At 43.3% G+C, this 17941-nt stretch overlaps 2 protein-coding genes across 6 annotated transcripts in view; one reads left to right on the top strand and one right to left on the bottom strand.

Moving 5' to 3' along the window:
* hdac5 (histone deacetylase 5) overlaps window positions 1-11970 on the top strand; it is a 73601-nt gene extending 61631 nt beyond the window's left edge. For 4 of the 5 annotated variants that reach the window (XM_051389090.1, XM_051389089.1, XM_051389087.1 and 1 more), the window contains 11 exons: window positions 25-74; window positions 156-263; window positions 363-418; window positions 532-619; window positions 1243-1362; window positions 2908-3005; window positions 3258-3376; window positions 3495-3628; window positions 4866-4947; window positions 5070-5247; window positions 6118-11970. In XM_051389090.1, coding sequence (XP_051245050.1) covers window positions 25-74; window positions 156-263; window positions 363-418; window positions 532-619; window positions 1243-1362; window positions 2908-3005; window positions 3258-3376; window positions 3495-3628; window positions 4866-4947; window positions 5070-5247; window positions 6118-6157 — 1073 coding nt within the window. In that variant the 3' untranslated portion in view covers window positions 6158-11970. The remainder of the gene's footprint in view (window positions 1-24; window positions 75-155; window positions 264-362; window positions 419-531; window positions 620-1242; window positions 1363-2907; window positions 3006-3257; window positions 3377-3494; window positions 3629-4865; window positions 4948-5069; window positions 5248-6117) is intronic. The other variant, XR_007882093.1, reaches the window with a different exon arrangement.
* A 1278-nt stretch (window positions 11971-13248) lies between these two features.
* On the bottom strand, window positions 13249-17920 carry pex12 (peroxisomal biogenesis factor 12). The gene is made up of 4 exons (XM_051389170.1): window positions 17733-17920; window positions 16354-16481; window positions 14999-15534; window positions 13249-13982 (listed from the first exon to the last, which is right to left on the bottom strand). Exons 2-4 carry the CDS (start codon window positions 16474-16476, stop codon window positions 13544-13546), a joined length of 1098 nt encoding a protein of 365 aa, XP_051245130.1. The 5' UTR covers window positions 16477-16481; window positions 17733-17920; the 3' UTR covers window positions 13249-13543.
* Between the last annotated feature and the right edge of the window lie 21 nt (window positions 17921-17941).

Here is a 17941-nt window from a genome sequence, read left to right on the forward strand (position 1 = left end):
CTCTACTCTGATTGGTTGTTTCAGGTCCAATTAGCCAGAAGATGTATGCTGTTCTTCCTTGTGGAGGAATCGGGGTGAGGCCATCTCTTTACTCCATCCATCTGTCTGTATATCAGTGTTTTAGCTGTGGTCTGAGCTCTGTGAACCCCCCGCAGGTGGACAGCGACACCGTGTGGAATGAGATGCACTCGTCGGCTGCAGTCCGCATGGCAGTTGGCTCCGTCATCGAGCTGGCCTTCAGAGTGGCGGCAGGGGAGCTGAAGGTAACGCGCAAATACTCACGAGTGTGTAAGTTTTCCTGAAAGTAAACACACGGTCTGACCCGTCCTTCACTCTGTGTCTGTTTTTTGTTTTTGTGCCAGAATGGCTTCGCAGTGGTGCGTCCACCAGGTCACCACGCTGAGGAATCCACTGCCATGTGAGTACAGCCATAAGCTCATTGTTACACCACTGCATATTTCACAACAGCACATTTTGTTGATGACTAACAGTCTGTACCACTCTTTCTCTACATGTGTTTTGCTGGAACAGGGGGTTTTGTTTCTTTAATTCAGTAGCCATCACAGCCAAGCTGCTGCAACAGAAGCTGGGAGTGGGCAAGATCCTCATTGTGGACTGGGTGAGTAGCAACCCCCCCCCGTTACCACTAGGAGGAGCCAGAGGAACCTGATTGTCTCACAGATTATCTGTCTCGTGTTCTACTGTCAGGATATAGGGAAAGTTTCAGTGAACATGAAAAAAAGGTACTTTATTAAAAGTGAACTACTGCAGCTTTAATGAAAACCAAGGCTGAGTCATGTTTTGAATGTTTCCTTGGTTATCTTGTTCATTCTACTTGGAACTCCAGTTTATTTTTTAAAACTCACTGAATTAGAAATATGAGTTGGTGTGCACCATTAAATGTAATTTACAGCTGATTCATTCTGTCCTCCGCACTTCCTGTTCAGACTGTTGTGAATAAACAGCACCCACCTGGCTCGTTGGTCCCATTTGGCCCAGTTTAACATTTGCACAGGTCACAGAGAGAAGTTGGCTTCAAAAGTTTCCTTTTGTATGTATAAAAAGTTCACTGCTGTTGCAATGTGACACCTCAAGTTAATAGTTAATAGTTAATTATTCTGTGCAGGCTTTTATATATGCAGGCAAAGAGAACTGTGGGTTATGTGTTGACCACAGTGTGTTAAGAGTGCCTGTATCAACCATTGACCTTCTCTCTCATGCCACTGTGACCTGTCACCACAGGACATTCACCATGGCAACGGCACCCAGCAGGCCTTCTACAGCGACCCCAACGTCCTCTACATCTCCCTCCACCGCTACGATGATGGAAACTTCTTTCCTGGCAGCGGAGCTCCTGAGGAGGTACACACACACGCACACACACACACATAGACACACACACACACACACACACACACACACACACACACACACACACACACACACACAGGTGACCCATACAAGTCTTTGTATAGTACTGTGCTAAGCTAGACTGGCATATGTAAACTATTGTTTGCCCTCTAATTGTACTCAAAAAGTACTTGAAAAGTCCAGATTTAAACTTGGGGTTTCTTCTTCCCTGTACACTGGTATATTTTTTGCTGCAGTGCTGCCACCAACAGTCGATCAGTGGAATAGCGAGGTAGACTTTGACCGCTGCGTCACCTTCTTCTGTTGATGAGCCTCCTCTGCATCTTGTTCCACCTCTTTCTGTGTTTCTTCTTCTCCTTCTATGTGCACACTCACACACATATGTGCATCCTTATGGGTGTGCTACTGCAACAAGCAGATAAACGAACAAAACAGGGACTTGCTCATCAAAACATGCTCCATACTGATCAAACACTTTGCACTGCACCAGTGGTGATTCTTTACTACAGGCTATTACACTGGCATTGTTGTTGTCAAGCTTGGTGCAGGAACTCAAAGAAGACTGTAATGTTTATTATTATTTTATTTACTCCATTCTCCATTCAACAGGTCAATCTGTTTGCTCACCGAGGGAAACAAAACAAATTTGCCTAAAGGTCTACTGCTTATGTGATAGTGACAGCAATGAAAATAATCTGCTATAGTACATACACATATATATATATATATATATATATATATATATATATATATATATACAAAGTGGTAACAGCCTACAGTTTAGCCATGTTGCTATGACCTCTCCGTTACTGCTAATATTGTAGTAAGGGATAGGTCTGACCTGTGAGGCTACTGTACTGCTAATAGAGGTAAACAGGAAGAGGCTGAAAAAAGATTAAAGTACCACAGTGTTCCACCCTCGTATTGGTGCCACAAATGTTGGATCTAATTTAACGCTTTATTTCCTAAGAGTGGAATAGAGCGGCTGAAGTCTCTCTCTCTAAATTAAAATGACTGATCATGCAGTGCCCTTCCCAACATGCTACCATGGCATGGTTGGTACCAATGAATGTGTCATCAGAGCCAGAGGTTAAATGGAAGTAGGATCTGGAGGATGCTAGTGTTTGATTAGTGCCATAGCATGGTTGAGACAGTGGCCATTAGAAAAAAGAATACAAAATAGACTCAGATCTGCAGTTAAATTCATACTGTGTTACTTTATGTGAATAATATTAAAATGCTTAATATTCATATATTCATTTCAGATATTCAATAAAAATGTTGTGGCTGTGATACAAGGATACATGGTTTGTCATTTTACAAAGCAGGGTTGTATAATGGAATTCAGGTTGTAGTTTCCTTCATACTACTCATAAAACCAAAACTTGGTTGATATATGGTGATATTGTTGACACACTTTAAACAACCACTGGAACCGAATTCCAAGTGATTTATTACTAATGTAATCTACATATATTGGTATATTTTATATTCCTATGACCAACTTGCTCCAACTCTCTCTCGCTCTCTCTGCAGGTGGGATCAGGTGTAGGTGTTGGTTTTAATGTGAACATAGCATGGACCGGAGGAGTAGAGCCACCCATGGGTGATGTGGAGTACCTCACTGCCTTTAGGTAACCATTATAATGATTGGATTCTCACCTTTTTAAATATATGTTTTAAATAGCTATGTTACTACAGAGGTCAGTAGAGGGAGATCAGTGAGATGTTTGGCACCCAGTGAGTAAATACTGTCCACAAAAAGTCCTCAGTGGCCAAATTGATGCGAATAAAGTGAGACGAAAAGGTTGGTTTATGTTCAGTATGAACCATGAAGGAAACAGAATGCATTAAAATGTCCATTGTGTGTGTGTGTGTGTGTGTAGGAGTGTGGTGATGCCCATCGCCCAGCAGTTCAGCCCAGATGTGGTTCTGGTGTCTGCAGGCTTCGACGCAGTGGAGGGTCATCAGTCTCCTCTGGGAGGATACAATGTTTCTGCCAAGTGTGAGTACTACACCAGTTACCACGGTGATCAGAACAAGGCCATTTTCTGAACGCTATGTCACCGACACGATCGCCAAATAATGTGTGTTTCTGGACTGTGCCCCATGTGTGTTTGCAGGTTTCGGGCAGCTAACGCAGCTGCTGATGGGTCTGGCGGGTGGGCGTGTTGTTATGGCGCTGGAGGGTGGTCATGACCTCACCGCCATATGTGACGCGTCAGAGGCCTGTGTGTCTGCGCTTCTGGGAGACCCGGTAAGACAGAGAATGTCATCAGTAATTATTAATGTTTTCATTTAAAACATGAAACACTCTAGCCTTTGTCAACCTGTGTTCTCTATGAATAGTATAGAAATAGCACACTGTCTTTAGTTACCTTTTAGGGATTTCACAAAGGAGCAGAGTTTGAATGTTAAAGAAACAGTTCAACATTTTGGGAGATTCACTCTTTCTGAGAGTTGGATGAGAAGATTAATTAGCTTAGCTTAGCATAAAGGCTGTAAACAGGGGGAAACAGCTAGCCTGGTTCTGTCCCAAGTAGAAGAAAAGTCTTCTTCCTTCACTCCATTTCTGCTTTTGTCTCATAACTTATGCTTGCTATTGCTGGCAATAGTAAACAAATCATAATCAGGAAGTCATGTGACCTGACACTACTCCCCTTCCCCTGCAGATGTCGGGTTAAAAAGATGATCTTTGGGGCACCCTGGTAGCTTCCCTTGTAGAGCTGGCGCCCCATGTACCAAGGCTGAGTCCTTGCTGCAGTGACCATGGGTTCAACTCTGACCCTTGGCCCATTGTTCCTCCCCCCTTTCCTGTCACTCTACAGCTGTCACAATAAATGAAAAGCAAAAAAAAGAAGAGTAATCGCAGTCTGTGGCTCTTCTGCTAACAACTCTAGGGTCTCTCCCTCTCCTCTTACGCCCTACTAAGTCAGTATACTAAGTCGTATGTGGTGCTTTTCCAGGGTTCCCACACAACCTGGAAATTTAGAGACTAGTTTTCCAGTCTTGGAAACACCTGGAAATTGATAAAAAATGACCAAATATCCTGGAAATAATCCTGTCACTCCTGATCTTTGGTGCAAAGTTAGCAATGAGTAATTAGCTGTTAAAGCAGCAGCTTAATAGTTCTATTATGACAAAGTTCAAGAGCCTTGATACTAACTTACTATGATGGTGAATTAAGTATCAATATTATTTGCGTTGTTAATTGTCCCTGTGAAATCTTTGTTCAGCTGATGCTTGTTTGGAGTAGTGTAAGAAGCTCAAAATGATCTGTTGTGTTTTTACTCTTAGGGGGACAGCGGCTAAGTAATTTACCTAAAATGTTGAACTATTCCTTTTAGACAGTGCAGGTCAACATGTGCAAAGGTAAAGAAGCCTCCAGTCTGTGGTATTATCGTCCTCAGTGATGAGCGTTGTGTTTGCTGGATGTGTTGGGGTACTTAGTATTTCCTGCATTGCTGTTAACACACACTCTCTGTCTCTCTCAGTGTGACTCTGTGTTCCAGTGGCCTCAGGAGAAGCCATGTCCAAAAGCTTGGGCCTCACTAGAGAGAGTAATAGAGATCCAGAGTAAGAAACACACACGCACCCACTCACTCAATCACTCACTCACTCACTCTCACACACACACACACGCACAGCTCTTGATCCTCAGTCAATGTGTATTGCTCTCTTTCTCTTTGTCTCTGCAGGTAAACACTGGTCCTGTCTCCAGAGTTTGTCTCAGACGAGTGGCCACTCGCTAATGGACGGCCCCCTGGGGTCTCAGGGCCAATCAGAGGACGAGGCAGAAACAGTCAGCGCCATGGCCTCCCTCAGTGTTGACGTTGAGCAGCCAAGCTCCGTTCCAGACAACACGGAAACCAACAGGTCAGCAGAGAACTGTGATAGCTTCACAGCATCATTAGAGAACCCGTATGGTACAAGCCCGTACATGTGTCAGTCAGCAGATTGCTGATAATAATGGTTCTTCCACTGTCAGCAGCATTAATTAGCAGCAGCAGCTATTAGCTAGCTTATTGCTATTGTGCCTTAGAAAAATGGAATTAAAATGAAGCAAGGACATATTAACTAGCACAAATATATATTGTATTGTAATAAAATAAAATAATATGATATTGAAGGGTAACTTACAGGAACATTATTCGTGATCTTATGATGAAATGTTCTTGCACTAGACACTCCTCAATTTATTTCTGGTTCTCCCTGCACTCAATCACATGCAGGTGCAGCTAGTTTTTATACATATATATATACATAAAGAGGCAAAGTCCGTAATACCATGCATTATCAGGGTTCTATTGGTTCTATTGGTTTTTCGGAAATTTAAAAATAACTTTTATCTTGCCAATATTCAGACTACGGCATCACCAATCAAGCCACTGTGTTAGAATTGCAGCTACACCACCTGTGTTTTTTTCCTGTGCGTATACAGCAATGTCATCTGTATGCATTTGCACTTCTATTTGTCACTGTTGTGGGAGATCGTTGTTACATTGACTAAATAGGAGGGGCCCTAACACCGAGCCTTGAGGTATACCTATTGCTGGAAAATAAAGTTAATTGCATTAAACTATTTAAGCAACACAAAGTAACTAGATAGTAACTAGATGAGATAATGCTAAACGCTACAGTTATTTTTACAAGTGCATAATATTATACTTGAGGCTTATTTTATAAATTAATTGTATATGTGAAAAGTGCTTTTAAATGTGACATTCGATTTTGAACTGTCTGCAGGTCCACAGAGGAGCCAATGGAAGAAGAGCCTGTATTGTAGGCGGAGCTTAAAAAAGAACCACACAAAAACTCCACATTCACCTCCTTCTGGCACCTCCTCTTCCTCTTCCTATTCCTCCGCAGAGTGTGTGTAGGGACACACACGCAGAGTCGAATTGTCTCGTTGGGGAGGACTCCGATTGGCTGAGGAGAACAATATGGAGGCAGGAGAAGGCGGGGCCTGTGAAAAACATGGACACATCTCTTTTCCATTGGTTCATTAGCCCAAGGAGGAGCAGACGACTTGTTAGCATCTCCGTGGAAACCAGAGGAGGAGAGGGTCAGCAAGGAGACACGTCTTGTGACCTGTATACTTTACCACCTGTACACAGCACCACTGAATTTTCCCCTCCCACCGCCCAGTCACTCTTGTCTTTCTATTTTGTCCCTACTCCTCGGTTTCCACAGCGGGAAGATGACTGTGGAAAACCTGAATTTGAATCCCGTCAAGATGTCAGACGGCAGGCAGACGACTTGTCTGTCTGTCTGTCTGTCTGTCTGTCAGAGAGGCAGGCTGAAAGAACGTGGGGTTGGCTGGCGGAGGAGGAACAACCTGTTGTAAAATGAGCAGAGGAGGAGGAGGAACTAGGTGCCTTTTTTAAAAAAAAAACAAAAAAACGTCCAATCAGAAACCACAAAACACCACCACCGCAGCACCTCAGCAAACCAACCAGCCAATCAGGACTGAAGAAACACACTAATGCGCATGCACACACACACTGCTGTTGTTTTAGTCGGTCAGTTCATTTTCAAGTCTTTGTTTCTTCATCTGGATGCCTTAATTTGTTCTTATCTCACTGTTTAGCAACCTTGAGAGAGATGGCGAGAGAGAGAGAATCATAATATAAATATGTACTCAGAAATGTATTTAAACTGCTAAGAAATGTATTTTCTTTAAAATCTTATAATATTCATACCAGGTATTCCCAACAGACTGAAGAAACGCCTCTAAAGCCATCAATGCACACTAGACATCTCCAGTAAAAATCTCCATTGAATATTAATGTAATGTTAATAATAATATTCAATCAGACTTTTATGGGATCTGGTGAGTGTCTCAGGATCAGGCCCGTTTTAGCAGTATTCATTCTTTAAAATATGTACTTATTGAAACTGCATCGCTTCAGACCACCACTCCTCTCTCTCTCTTTCACTTATTTCGGTTGAGAGTCATGTGACCTGAGCCCCATCCCTTCTTCTCTAAAGGGGATTGTTGGATTGTGGCAGACCACAAAGACCACCACGTCCCTCTTATTTCTTCTATTTTTTTTTTTATTGTAATATTTCTTGTTTGGTGTAAATACTGTCTCCTGTCCTGTTGCCCACGGTTACGTCACAGCAGACTCAGTGTGGTCACTTTTCTATATCTGTACATACATATATGTATAAAAACACAAACTACTTTCTCTTTTTGTATAAAAAAAGAAAAAATAATATTCTATATAAATATATATATATGTAAACAGTGTTTTATCCAATAAGATTGGATTCATGAATATATTCTATTTGGAGATTTGATGTTTAAAAGGTTTGGCTGTTTGACAGGAAGTAAGCACACGGTCTGATGACATCAGACCGCCACATGTTTGTATGTTTGTTTACAGATGTTGAGGGTTGCTGGATATTGTCGTTGTAGTGGTTGTTGTTGTTGTTGGAGGTGAACAGTGAGCTCCTGTTCCTCTGGCAGGACCAGGAAGGCAGCGCTGCCCTCCACAGACAATCAGCAGCAACTACAGAACAGTGGATATGAAGGTCAAATGTCATAACTGGGTAAATAGATTTGGTCCAGTGGTGATGCATTTTTGCAGTCCAACAGGGAGTTAGCAAGCCCTTTTCCATGGTTTATGTGATTCATTAGCGCTGACCGTCGTACTTCATATCACAGCTGAATCAGCATCCTGTAGCTTGGATGTTTAGTCACTGACGGGCTCCAAAAATGTGTTACAGCAATGTTTAAAGTACAAACTCACTGGATGGTGGGTTATCTTCTTATATATATATATATATAGAGAAAGGTGTAAAAGATGGGGTTAAAATGGCAGGTTTAAAAATATGTCACTTACCCTGACTAAGAAAGGTAGCTTCCAGTAAACTTACAAGGAACTTTTCATTTTCTGTTGATTCTGGCGGCCCCTGTGGACAAAAGCGGTAATGCTTCTACAGCCTTGTTTCATTGATTTAAAGGGGAATCCAACCGGGTGGAAGGCATTAAGAATAACTTTACAGAAATGGCCAATCTTCTTGCTGATGGTCTTGTGTGCTTATGTAGATCATATAGAGGCATCAGTATTACATCGTTTTATAACCAGCTAAAAACTGTAGTACCTTTTTAATACAAAACAATTTGCATTCAAAGATGACACAGGAAGTCACAGTGTGTTCACAAGTTCTCAAGTGGGAACACAAGGTATGGCCTTCAGTGGAGTCCAAGAGAGGGCGGGAGATGTCAGGGAATGGTACACTGCCAGTGTTCTCTCTTTTTCGCTTAGATAATGATAAAGTCGAGAGTCACTGATGGCCACTTCAATTCAGCTCACTTTTTTGGTACTAGCTGCCATGAGCACTGGCGTGATATCCTCTGTGGAAAAGAGCGGGTAGGCAAGCCCAGCAGCTGCTGCAACCATTGGGGGAACAAAATATCGCAGAGTCTACAACAAGGTAGTTTTGAGGAGCAAAGCCAAAAATGTAGTGTGCAGCGCAGTGGAGCTCAATAGAGAAGACCTTTCTTGGTCAGTGTAAATCACATCTTTTTCTTAGTTTCTAAGTTTGCACCAACCATTTTTCCACATTGAAGTGACTAAGAAGATTGCCTACCATCCACTGAGTTCATATTTTCAGCATCCCTGCTGTAACACATTTTCCATACATAATATGCTGTTCCTGGATCAGGGCTAATGGAGCACTCAATTGTTTTGTTATGGTATATAATCTCCCCCGTTAACCATTTGTTAGCAATCATCTTTATTAGCTTTCATGAAAGTTTTAAAATGGATGAAAATCCAATCAAAAATCCGTTTCCATTCCACTAACTGTTGGGAACCATGGCCCAAGTATGCTAACTACACAGTTGTGTGTTCACCAAGCGCCAGTTTATTGCTGTTTTTGTCCTGTGCTCGTTGAAGGTGCCCAGTAGACGCAAAGCTTCAGAACTGGACCACTCTATCATCCGCATCATCAGAAACTTAACTCAGAAACACTATCGAGTCATTCGGTAAGCTGACTCTGCCGGACACAATCTTCAACCTCACAAGTCCATTTCCCAGGACCCTTTGTGGTGTAGCGAGTGTTGTAGCTCACGCTGCTTCCTCTGGGTCTCGTCTGTTCAAAGCAATACAACACTGACAGGACAGCAGTGGTTGGAACAGAGAGAGAGAACTTCAATGTCCAGCTTTAGCGTTGCCATGGTGAAGCGGCAGACAGCATCACAGCTTACATCATTTGCGGGGTTCCCTGTGGTTGAGCGCTGTTTGCATGTATTATCTGTCAGGTGGGATGGACAGAGTATTGATTGATCTAAAGATTGATTGATTTATTGAGCTGTGTTTCCAGGCGGTTCAGTGTAGTCTTTTTGTACTAATGTAAACACTAAGGCCATTTTGTCCATTGTATCAGTAGTCAGTAATAGCAGTGCCTCTCGTTGGGGAGGTCGAGCGGTGGAGTTGGACGGATGAGAATTAGCTATTGACGACGGTAGCTGTTGACGCCTGATCTCGACTGGAGTTCACGCGGCACGAAGGAACAAAACTGTGGAGGGACGAGCAAGTGGACCACAGCTGAGAAGCCTGTCAATTAAGCAATTTATACCCCAATTAAAAAAATGCCTTAACGTTTTCTCAACATTATTTTTTTAATTACCAACGAGCAATTAATTAAAATTGTCTGTTGAAGAATTTCGTATTTTCCCTGTCACTTATTACAATTTGGGCCTTTTTTTTTTTTCCTAGTTTTGTTTTTTTCCATAATAATGGTGCTTTCCATTTTCCTCTGAAGTCTGAGGTGCTGGGAGAACGACCCGAGTCGACTACGTTCCAGTTCAAGTCAAAAAACCTATTAGGTTAGCAATTAGGGCTGTGTATTGGCAAGAATCTGGCCATACGATAGGTATCCCAATACAACGGTTAAGAATCATCATATTAGGATATTTTGGTTTTTTTTAATGTGGGGTTGGTGAGGTTCTTCCAACTTTCCCAAGTCTGAAATCCGACTTCATGATGATGAATTTCATGATCGGAAATTCCGACTTCCAATTTCAAATGGAATGCACCATGAGAACACTGGGTGGGACCAGCTACAAATACTTTCCCCTTTAGACGTGGTCAGACCACATTGTAATTCATTTTGACCGTACCCCGGGCTTCTGTTGTAGCGACGTTGCTGTGTTCTCATATTTCAGCAATTACTTTGGTGAATTCAACGTTCTCGTAATCAACACAACTACAAAAATAAGACCCAAATCGTAAGAAACAGAATCATCCTTTAAAACAACCAGTGTGTAGGATTTAGTTGCATCTAGTGGTAAAGTTGCAGATTGCAACGAGTTGAATACAGCTCAAGGAGCAACCACAGTGGCTGTGAAGCTTGCTCAAAACGCTAAAGGCCCTATCTAGAGCCAGTGTTGGTTTGTCCGTCCTGGACTACTGTAGAAACATGGCGGTTCAACATAGTGGCCAAGGAGGACCCAGAGCGGTTGTAGAAAACATACCTGTGAATATTATATTCCATTTCTGCCAGTAGATCCTCCTAAATGTTACACACTGGACCTTTAAGTCAGGATGGTTGCTGCTTGGTCTTGGTCAGAGGGCACACATAAGCACAGATTGTGGACTGAAGATTTAAGATTTTTGTTTAAGATTTGGTCCCGAGTCCTAATGAAAGGGCTCCTAGAGAACCATCTGCACCAGTGGCGTTGCTATCCTGCACACTTAAAACTAATAGCGCGGACAGAGCCTGGCCGTGTGTGTGACAGGGTGACAGACCTCCCCAGTCCAGAGGCCACACAGCTTTACTGTTGCTACCACCCACACACACACTGAGGTAAAACGCACACTTTCTCACACACACACACACACACACAGACTATTTTGCTACATGAGTTAATACTGTATATTTCTTGATATGTTTGATACTGTGGTGTAAATGTAGTGTCCTGCTATGATGCGGTGTGGGGGAGGGCTATCTTTGGACTTTTGGGGTGGGACGAGGAGGTTCAGAATCAGTGCGACTGTCACCTCCTCTCTCTCTTACCTCCTTGTGTTTTTCGAGGGGAGACGTTCTCTCTGTTACCTTTTCTCTCGTCCGGCTCGTGACTGAAAAATCGGAAAACGCCGTTTTTGTTGGAACTGATCACAAGCACATTCCTGACTATTCTCTGTCCGTGCTCTCGTTTTAATCCAGATTATTTCTTGTTGCGACAATACAACATGTGTCTAGTTCTTGCTGACTCACATGTATATATAAAGTGCATATATGTGTACACATGTGCAATACACGCTATTCGAGCAATCTATTACTGTGACTATTATTGATGATGATACTTGTCCCTTTTTCGAAGTTTTCAGCCCGTTTTTCCTTCTCGTCCTGATTTCCTGTTGATGAATTGTGTTGCAGGAGCTTAAAAAGGGAAGAAGGTGACTTGTGATTCTTCACACTCAGTGTCATTTCAGGGGTTTGTGGACATTTTAATGAAGCCCTTTTTTTTTTTTTTTTTTTTTTTTTTTACTCTCACTGTAACGTTGTGACGTTGATCCTGTTTTTTTTTTTAAAGTGGGCCTGTTGTTAAACTTGTCTGGAAACTCAATAAAGCAATTCACCGATTTCCTGTTGCATTTCCCAGTACTCATATAACCTGTTCAAAGTGCATAAAACCCATGATGGTCGCCTCTCGTATCCTGCGCCCATTCGGACCGCTCAACGCAGCAAACCCATGCTTAAACGGTCAAGCTGCTTCGAGCTACTGTAGACAGCCAGGGTAGCTGTTTCCTCGTTTCCAGTCTTAATGCCAAGTTAAGCTCTGCTAGCTGTAGCTTATATAGCTTACAGACATGAGAGTGGGATCAATCCTCATCTGCATCACAGCAAGAAAGGGAATAAACATATTTTCCAAAATGTCAAACTATTCCTTTGAGGTTTGATGTCTCCAAATATGTTAACTGAACAGCTTCCAGGTCAGCTGCAGGACGTTTTCAGGCAAATATCTGTGGGAAGCTTACCTTTAAACAGCGTTCCCACTCATTTTCCAGGACCTTTCAATAAGGACAGCACTTGCTCACTCATAATTTACCAGTAGCCATAGTGTTGTCACATCTGACCCCAGTTTTATTCTTCCTTCATGAAGCAACAGTCCGTTTCTTTGTGGTGCCCTAGGTTGTTCCGCTGTGGCCTCCGGCATATTGACTACAGTTTACCTCAAACCATAACAGCAATCCGTCTACGCTGAAAAGATCGCTACAAGTCCGTTTCACGTTGAAGTATCATGATGTGCAGCTCCTACCAAGAGTCAGGTTTCTCACAGAATACGGTTTACGTCATCGATCTGAGTGAGGGGATAAAATACATTTCAAATCTTCCAACATGGAAGAGTCATTATGGAGCCATTATTGGAGCAAAACCACTTATAAATGTGAGTGGAGAGCTGTGTGACTGTATCTCGTGTGCACAATCTCTACAACAGTTACTGAGATTTGTGAATGTGTACAGGAATCTGTGTGTTCAGAATCCAATCCATACACACTTACAGATCTATATTATACATTTGCAAATCTGAATACAGATTTGTAGATTTGTTTTTACACATTTACAAATCTCAGTGCCTATTATACAGATCCTTTTACACATTTACAAATCTGATTTCGCACACGGAACTTTCCACTCATTTGTAAATAGTTTTGCTGCAATAATGGCTCCATAGAGGTTTTCCAGGGTGTCTAAGGACTGTAATCATGAGTCCAATTCCCTCTAAAGCTCCCCGTCCCTTCTTTTAAATGTCGTTTCATTAACAGGATTTTTCATGTTATAATGAATTCATAATGAATGAACTGTGTATGTATTTCCATAATTAAAAATTACTGCACTTAAAAAAATACTTAATACCACTTAACATTAAAATACAATTTAATAATGAAATTATAAATATTGAATGTGACGTGAGCTGAAAGAGAAATCCAGCATCAGATATAAATCAGCTTGCATCACTGAGCAATGATCAAACACTATTGCAAAGCTTATTTCATACAAAAGGAAAACACAGTGTGTTTATCCCAAAAAATAGACAGTATTTGAGCACAGAGAGCCTGCAGCTCCTCACACCAGAGGGAACCTCGCAAGGCCACTGTTCTCTGGAAAAAAAAAAAAAAAGTCAGTAGTCAGAGACTCCACACACTGATGTAGTCTAGCTCTCCGGCGAGTAGATCTTGATGAGGTGCTGCAGCTCGGTGGGGTAGCCAGTGACCGGACAGCGGCGGTTGGCCTTCACGTATGTGTAGATGCAGCGGTAACAGAACACAAAGCCGGAGGTGGACAGCACTGTGGCGTTGGTGCGAAGCCTCCGGCACAGCGGGCAGTTCCTGCAGTCGGAGCCGGGCTGGGCGCCTCCACTGCGACTGGCCGACGTGGGCGGAGAGTCCCGGCCGCTGCGCTCCTGCTGCAGGTGGAGGGGCGGTGGAGGAGCGGGCAGCGAGGTGAGGGTTTTCACGGCGCTCTGGTTGTCCGAGGAGTACCACCACTCCAGGAACTGCAGGAAGAAGACGCCCATGGAGAGGGAGGTGGAGAGGGACACGGCCACGCCCCTGGCTGCTTGTGACATCAACCACCACGCTCTCTGCACCAGGCTGCAAACAGAAGAACAATGCATTGTGGGTGGTGAATTTAAGATGTTTGTCTGACACTGGGCCTCATGCAAGAACATTTTCCCATAACCTCTTAAAGTCAGATTCAGCTCTCACCTATTAGTCTATTAAAAGAAGTGTTTGCTGCACATACAGTTAACATCTCTGTGCATGTATTTAGAGCGCCATCGCTCTGAAGTGTAGTTTCAGAGTTCAAACCTGAGTGAGGGGCTAAAATACAATTAAAGCTTTGCAGGACAACTTTTATTAATCAGTTTCCAGGTGCTTCCATGACTGGAAAGCTAGGCTCTAAATTTCCAGGTTTTCCAGGACACATGGGAACCCCGTATGGACATAATCACTCCCTGAAACTGCCATATCAGGTAGCCTGTTCTGCTCCATTTGTGGAGTTTCATTCCCGAAAAATGTTGTTGCTTTTAAAACGGACTTTCTGTTGGTTTCACTTATTTCAGTGCAGCATGAAAATCAACAGGTAGAACAAGTTCAAGTTTCTTTTTGCCCTGATCTAAGCCTCTAAAGTAGGTTTTGCTTTCTGGCCTCCTTCAGTGGTAGAACTGCCACTCTACTTAATCAGCTAATCATTAGCTTATTAATCAATTAGTTGTCGACCATTAAACAGTCAACATTCTCTGATCTCAGCTTCTCAAATGAGTCTTTTCTGTTTTTTTTATAATTTTATATTTATATTTTATTTATATATCTTTGGGCTTTGGGAAACAGTGATCACCGTTATTCACCATTTTATTGACCAAATAACTAATCACTGAATTGAGAAGATGATCGACAGGTTAATGAAAATAACCGCTGGTTGCAGCCCTGTTTAGCGGGATAGCAGACCCGAACCAAACCATGACCCAACCATGCATCCATCTAGAAACCTGATTGGAAGGCCTGACTGGGGGAAAATGAGTACTGCCTGTGAGACTAGGAGCAGGGCAAAAAAACAAAGAAACATAGGTCTCCATGAACAGTCTAACAGTACTAACGGACAGATGTACCTCCCCTCCGCTGGGGTGCCAGTTTTGCCGGTCTTCAGCTCCATGTCTTTGATATCTTGAGCGTTAAGTCGTGCCAGTCTGACCCTGGCCAGCCACAGCAGGGGATTATGGGTCCCGGAGACTCCAAAGACAAAGAGCAGCTGCTGGCAGAAAACCCAGGCCTGCCACGCTGAGCTCACGTAAGGGTACGCCGCCACGGCCGCCCGGTACAGCCTCTGGCCCCTGCTCTGCGCCAGCCGGATGGAGAAGTCCTCCTCGTCCCTCTGACGTGCCAGCGTCGCCTCCAGCTTGGCCCGCAGGTACGGCACCAGGCACAGGAGAAGAAGAGAGCGCCAGTGAGACTTCCCCTGCAGCCCCAGGCCAACAGGAAGTCCTCGCCCTCCCGAAACTCTCTTCAGGCCGTAAAAGTTCTCGGAGAAGGAGGCGCTGCAGTGAGACAGGAAGTGGTTCTGGAGGAGGAGGTCCAGAAGCAGGTAGAGCTCGTCGAAGCGTCGCCACAGGAAACCGAATCGGGAAGGGTTGGACTCCGCCAGGACCTGAGAACCAGGAAAGATTTCTTTAGACAAACTCCGAGCTGGTGATTGCTGGAACAGTGGAAAGACTAACAAAGATGGTTTTGGCCAGCTTTATTTTGCTTCTGTCCACTCTGAATGAAGTTATGATGCGACAACTATGAGAGGTAAAATTGCCATTTTTTTCCCCCACCAAACTCCATGCAATGTCTTTCATTATGAACTATGTATTTGTCTCCGAGGGCCATCCACGTTGCAGACATTGCAGCTCTTTTCGGGAATATTTTCGAATCTAATTAGGGCTTCATTTCAACCAACCAGCGTTGATGGTTGCTGGAAAGACTGACAGGGCCCATTTTGGTGAGTTTTATTTGCTTTCTGACGTGTGTTTTACGATTATCTGTGCAGTAATGGGACTGATTTTACCAGTGGAGTCTGGTGGCCGTAGCGCTCATTGTTTTGGTCTGAGATGCCAGTGCTCTAATGCGACATCTAGTGGCAGTTTGTATGTATAACCTTTTGTTTGCTCATACTTCAATACGGGCACTGGCTTAGCTTGTCATCCCTGGAATGAGCGTTTGATACAGTTGCACATGAGCGGTGCCCTTTACCAGTAGCTAATGTTTACATACTGTCTGCATTAAGACAACGTGCACTGCAATAAATCCTGATCTCAATTCTGTGGGAAAAAAATCCTGATTCTTACTTTTACCATTTCTTTCACCCTCATGTCATACACATACAGTTAATCACTTACATAATGAAAAAAAACAAATAAAGTATAACCAGACACTGACCAGCTTTACAGTATTATTCTCTACACATTGTCCGAGCGGCGCTCACCTTGACTGCGTGCCTCAGTGCTGGTCTGACCGACTCCATCAGAGACTCCTGTGCCAGGACCTCAAAGATGGACGGCTGCTCGTTCGCGGCGGTGGAGGTCAGGTGGGCCCCGGCCTCTGCCATGGCTGCTGCAGAACCACAGTGCAAAGAAGCAGAAACGGTGAAACACGCTGGAGGAATGGCGGCAGTGGTTGTAGATCATTCTCTCATCCCAACAATCACTCTTCTCTTTCAGAATTAAAAGGATTATTAACACATTTCCTGAGTGACTAATGAATGACCCCGTCCAGGTTTCTGGGAATAACATATGTCATTGCTTGATTCAGACGGTTTTCTGTCCTTATCACAACTTTCATTAATAGTGGGCCAAAACTGACCTGTATGCATTCCCTATGGAGTACTTACTGTGAAACACATTCAACCTGCTGTTAGCATCAACACTGTGCTACGACTTCAAACACACAAGTTTCTTTATTTCTGATCACTAACTGATCACTACAGCTCTATGTTAGAGTTATCAGGCATTAGTCAGGTTAGCCTACTGTAGCTGAATAACAATACTGTACAGTAGTTGCTGTGGCTGTATTGACATTACAAAGTATCTTTTGTAGTTTAATATCTAATGTTTTAGAGCAGTGGTTCCCAACCTGGGGGCTGGAGCCCCCACTAGGGGTCGCCAAAGCTTCATGGGGGGGGATGCAAAGGGTTTCTCTATTTTACGGGGTGCAGGAAAACTATACAGCAACTATAGAAAAATATACACAGCAGGCCTGAAGTTGGTGCATTCCTGTAAATAAAACTAAATGACACTGTTATTTTTAAACTTTAGATTTTTATTTAAGATCTCAACTTTGAGGAGCTGAACACAAGCTCTATTCACAGACTCTCTGATGAACAGCCTCGTCCTGCGTTAGGAAAGTGTCACCCAGTCAGAGGTCATCAGTTTACTCAGTGATAGAACCAGTGCTTTAGAGAGAGATCCTCTAGAACTCAGTGGATGGTAGATGTGTTGAAGGTAGAAGCTATCTGACTGATTTCTGATGACAGCAGCCACAACCAGGGGCCCTGCTGAATGTGCAGCCGGTGACAAACAATGTCAATCTATAATATAATATAATATAATATAATATAATATAATATAATATAATGCTGATCTCTATTACTCTACGATCATATTGGCCCCGCCTACGGAAGAGTACACTTATTTCCGGTATTATATGCAAACGTTCCCCAGTTCTCTACTGGTTAACACAACAACAACAACAACAACAACAACAACAACAACAAATCACAACTTGTTTCCAATACATTTAGAATTGAAGTCAAATATAGGCGGGTTGTTATTGAGGCAGTCACGTGGTCAAACTGTGACAACATACCTTCCTCCGCTGTTAGCCGTTAGCTTCCGTTAGCAGCAGTGCGTCGCTGAGGTTTCCGGTCGCCTCCTCGGGTTTCTCCAACATCACGCACTCATCAACGGCAGACAGGCTGCTCTTCTGCCGTTATTCTCCCGTTACCGACCATCCACCGCCGTGCACCGTCCACAACAGCCGCCGCTTCCGCATTCAGAAGTTTGCGTTTATTTCGA

This window comes from Dicentrarchus labrax, unplaced genomic scaffold (assembly GCF_905237075.1).
Source record: "Dicentrarchus labrax unplaced genomic scaffold, dlabrax2021, whole genome shotgun sequence".
Classification (NCBI taxonomy): Eukaryota; Metazoa; Chordata; class Actinopteri; family Moronidae; genus Dicentrarchus; species Dicentrarchus labrax.

Bases quoted from the DNA above. Each gene is read 5' to 3' on its own strand.
- pex12 (XM_051389170.1), bottom strand. From the start codon at position 16,476: ATGGCAGAGGCCGGGGCCCACCTGACCTCCACCGCCGCGAACGAGCAG. The intron at 15,535-16,353 runs GTGAGCGCCGCT...CCTGGTTCTCAG, and splicing joins CACTGAGGCACGCAGTCAAG to GTCCTGGCGGAGTCCAACCC. The intron at 13,983-14,998 runs GTACATCTGTCC...TTCTGTTTGCAG, and splicing joins GGCACCCCAGCGGAGGGGAG to CCTGGTGCAGAGAGCGTGGT.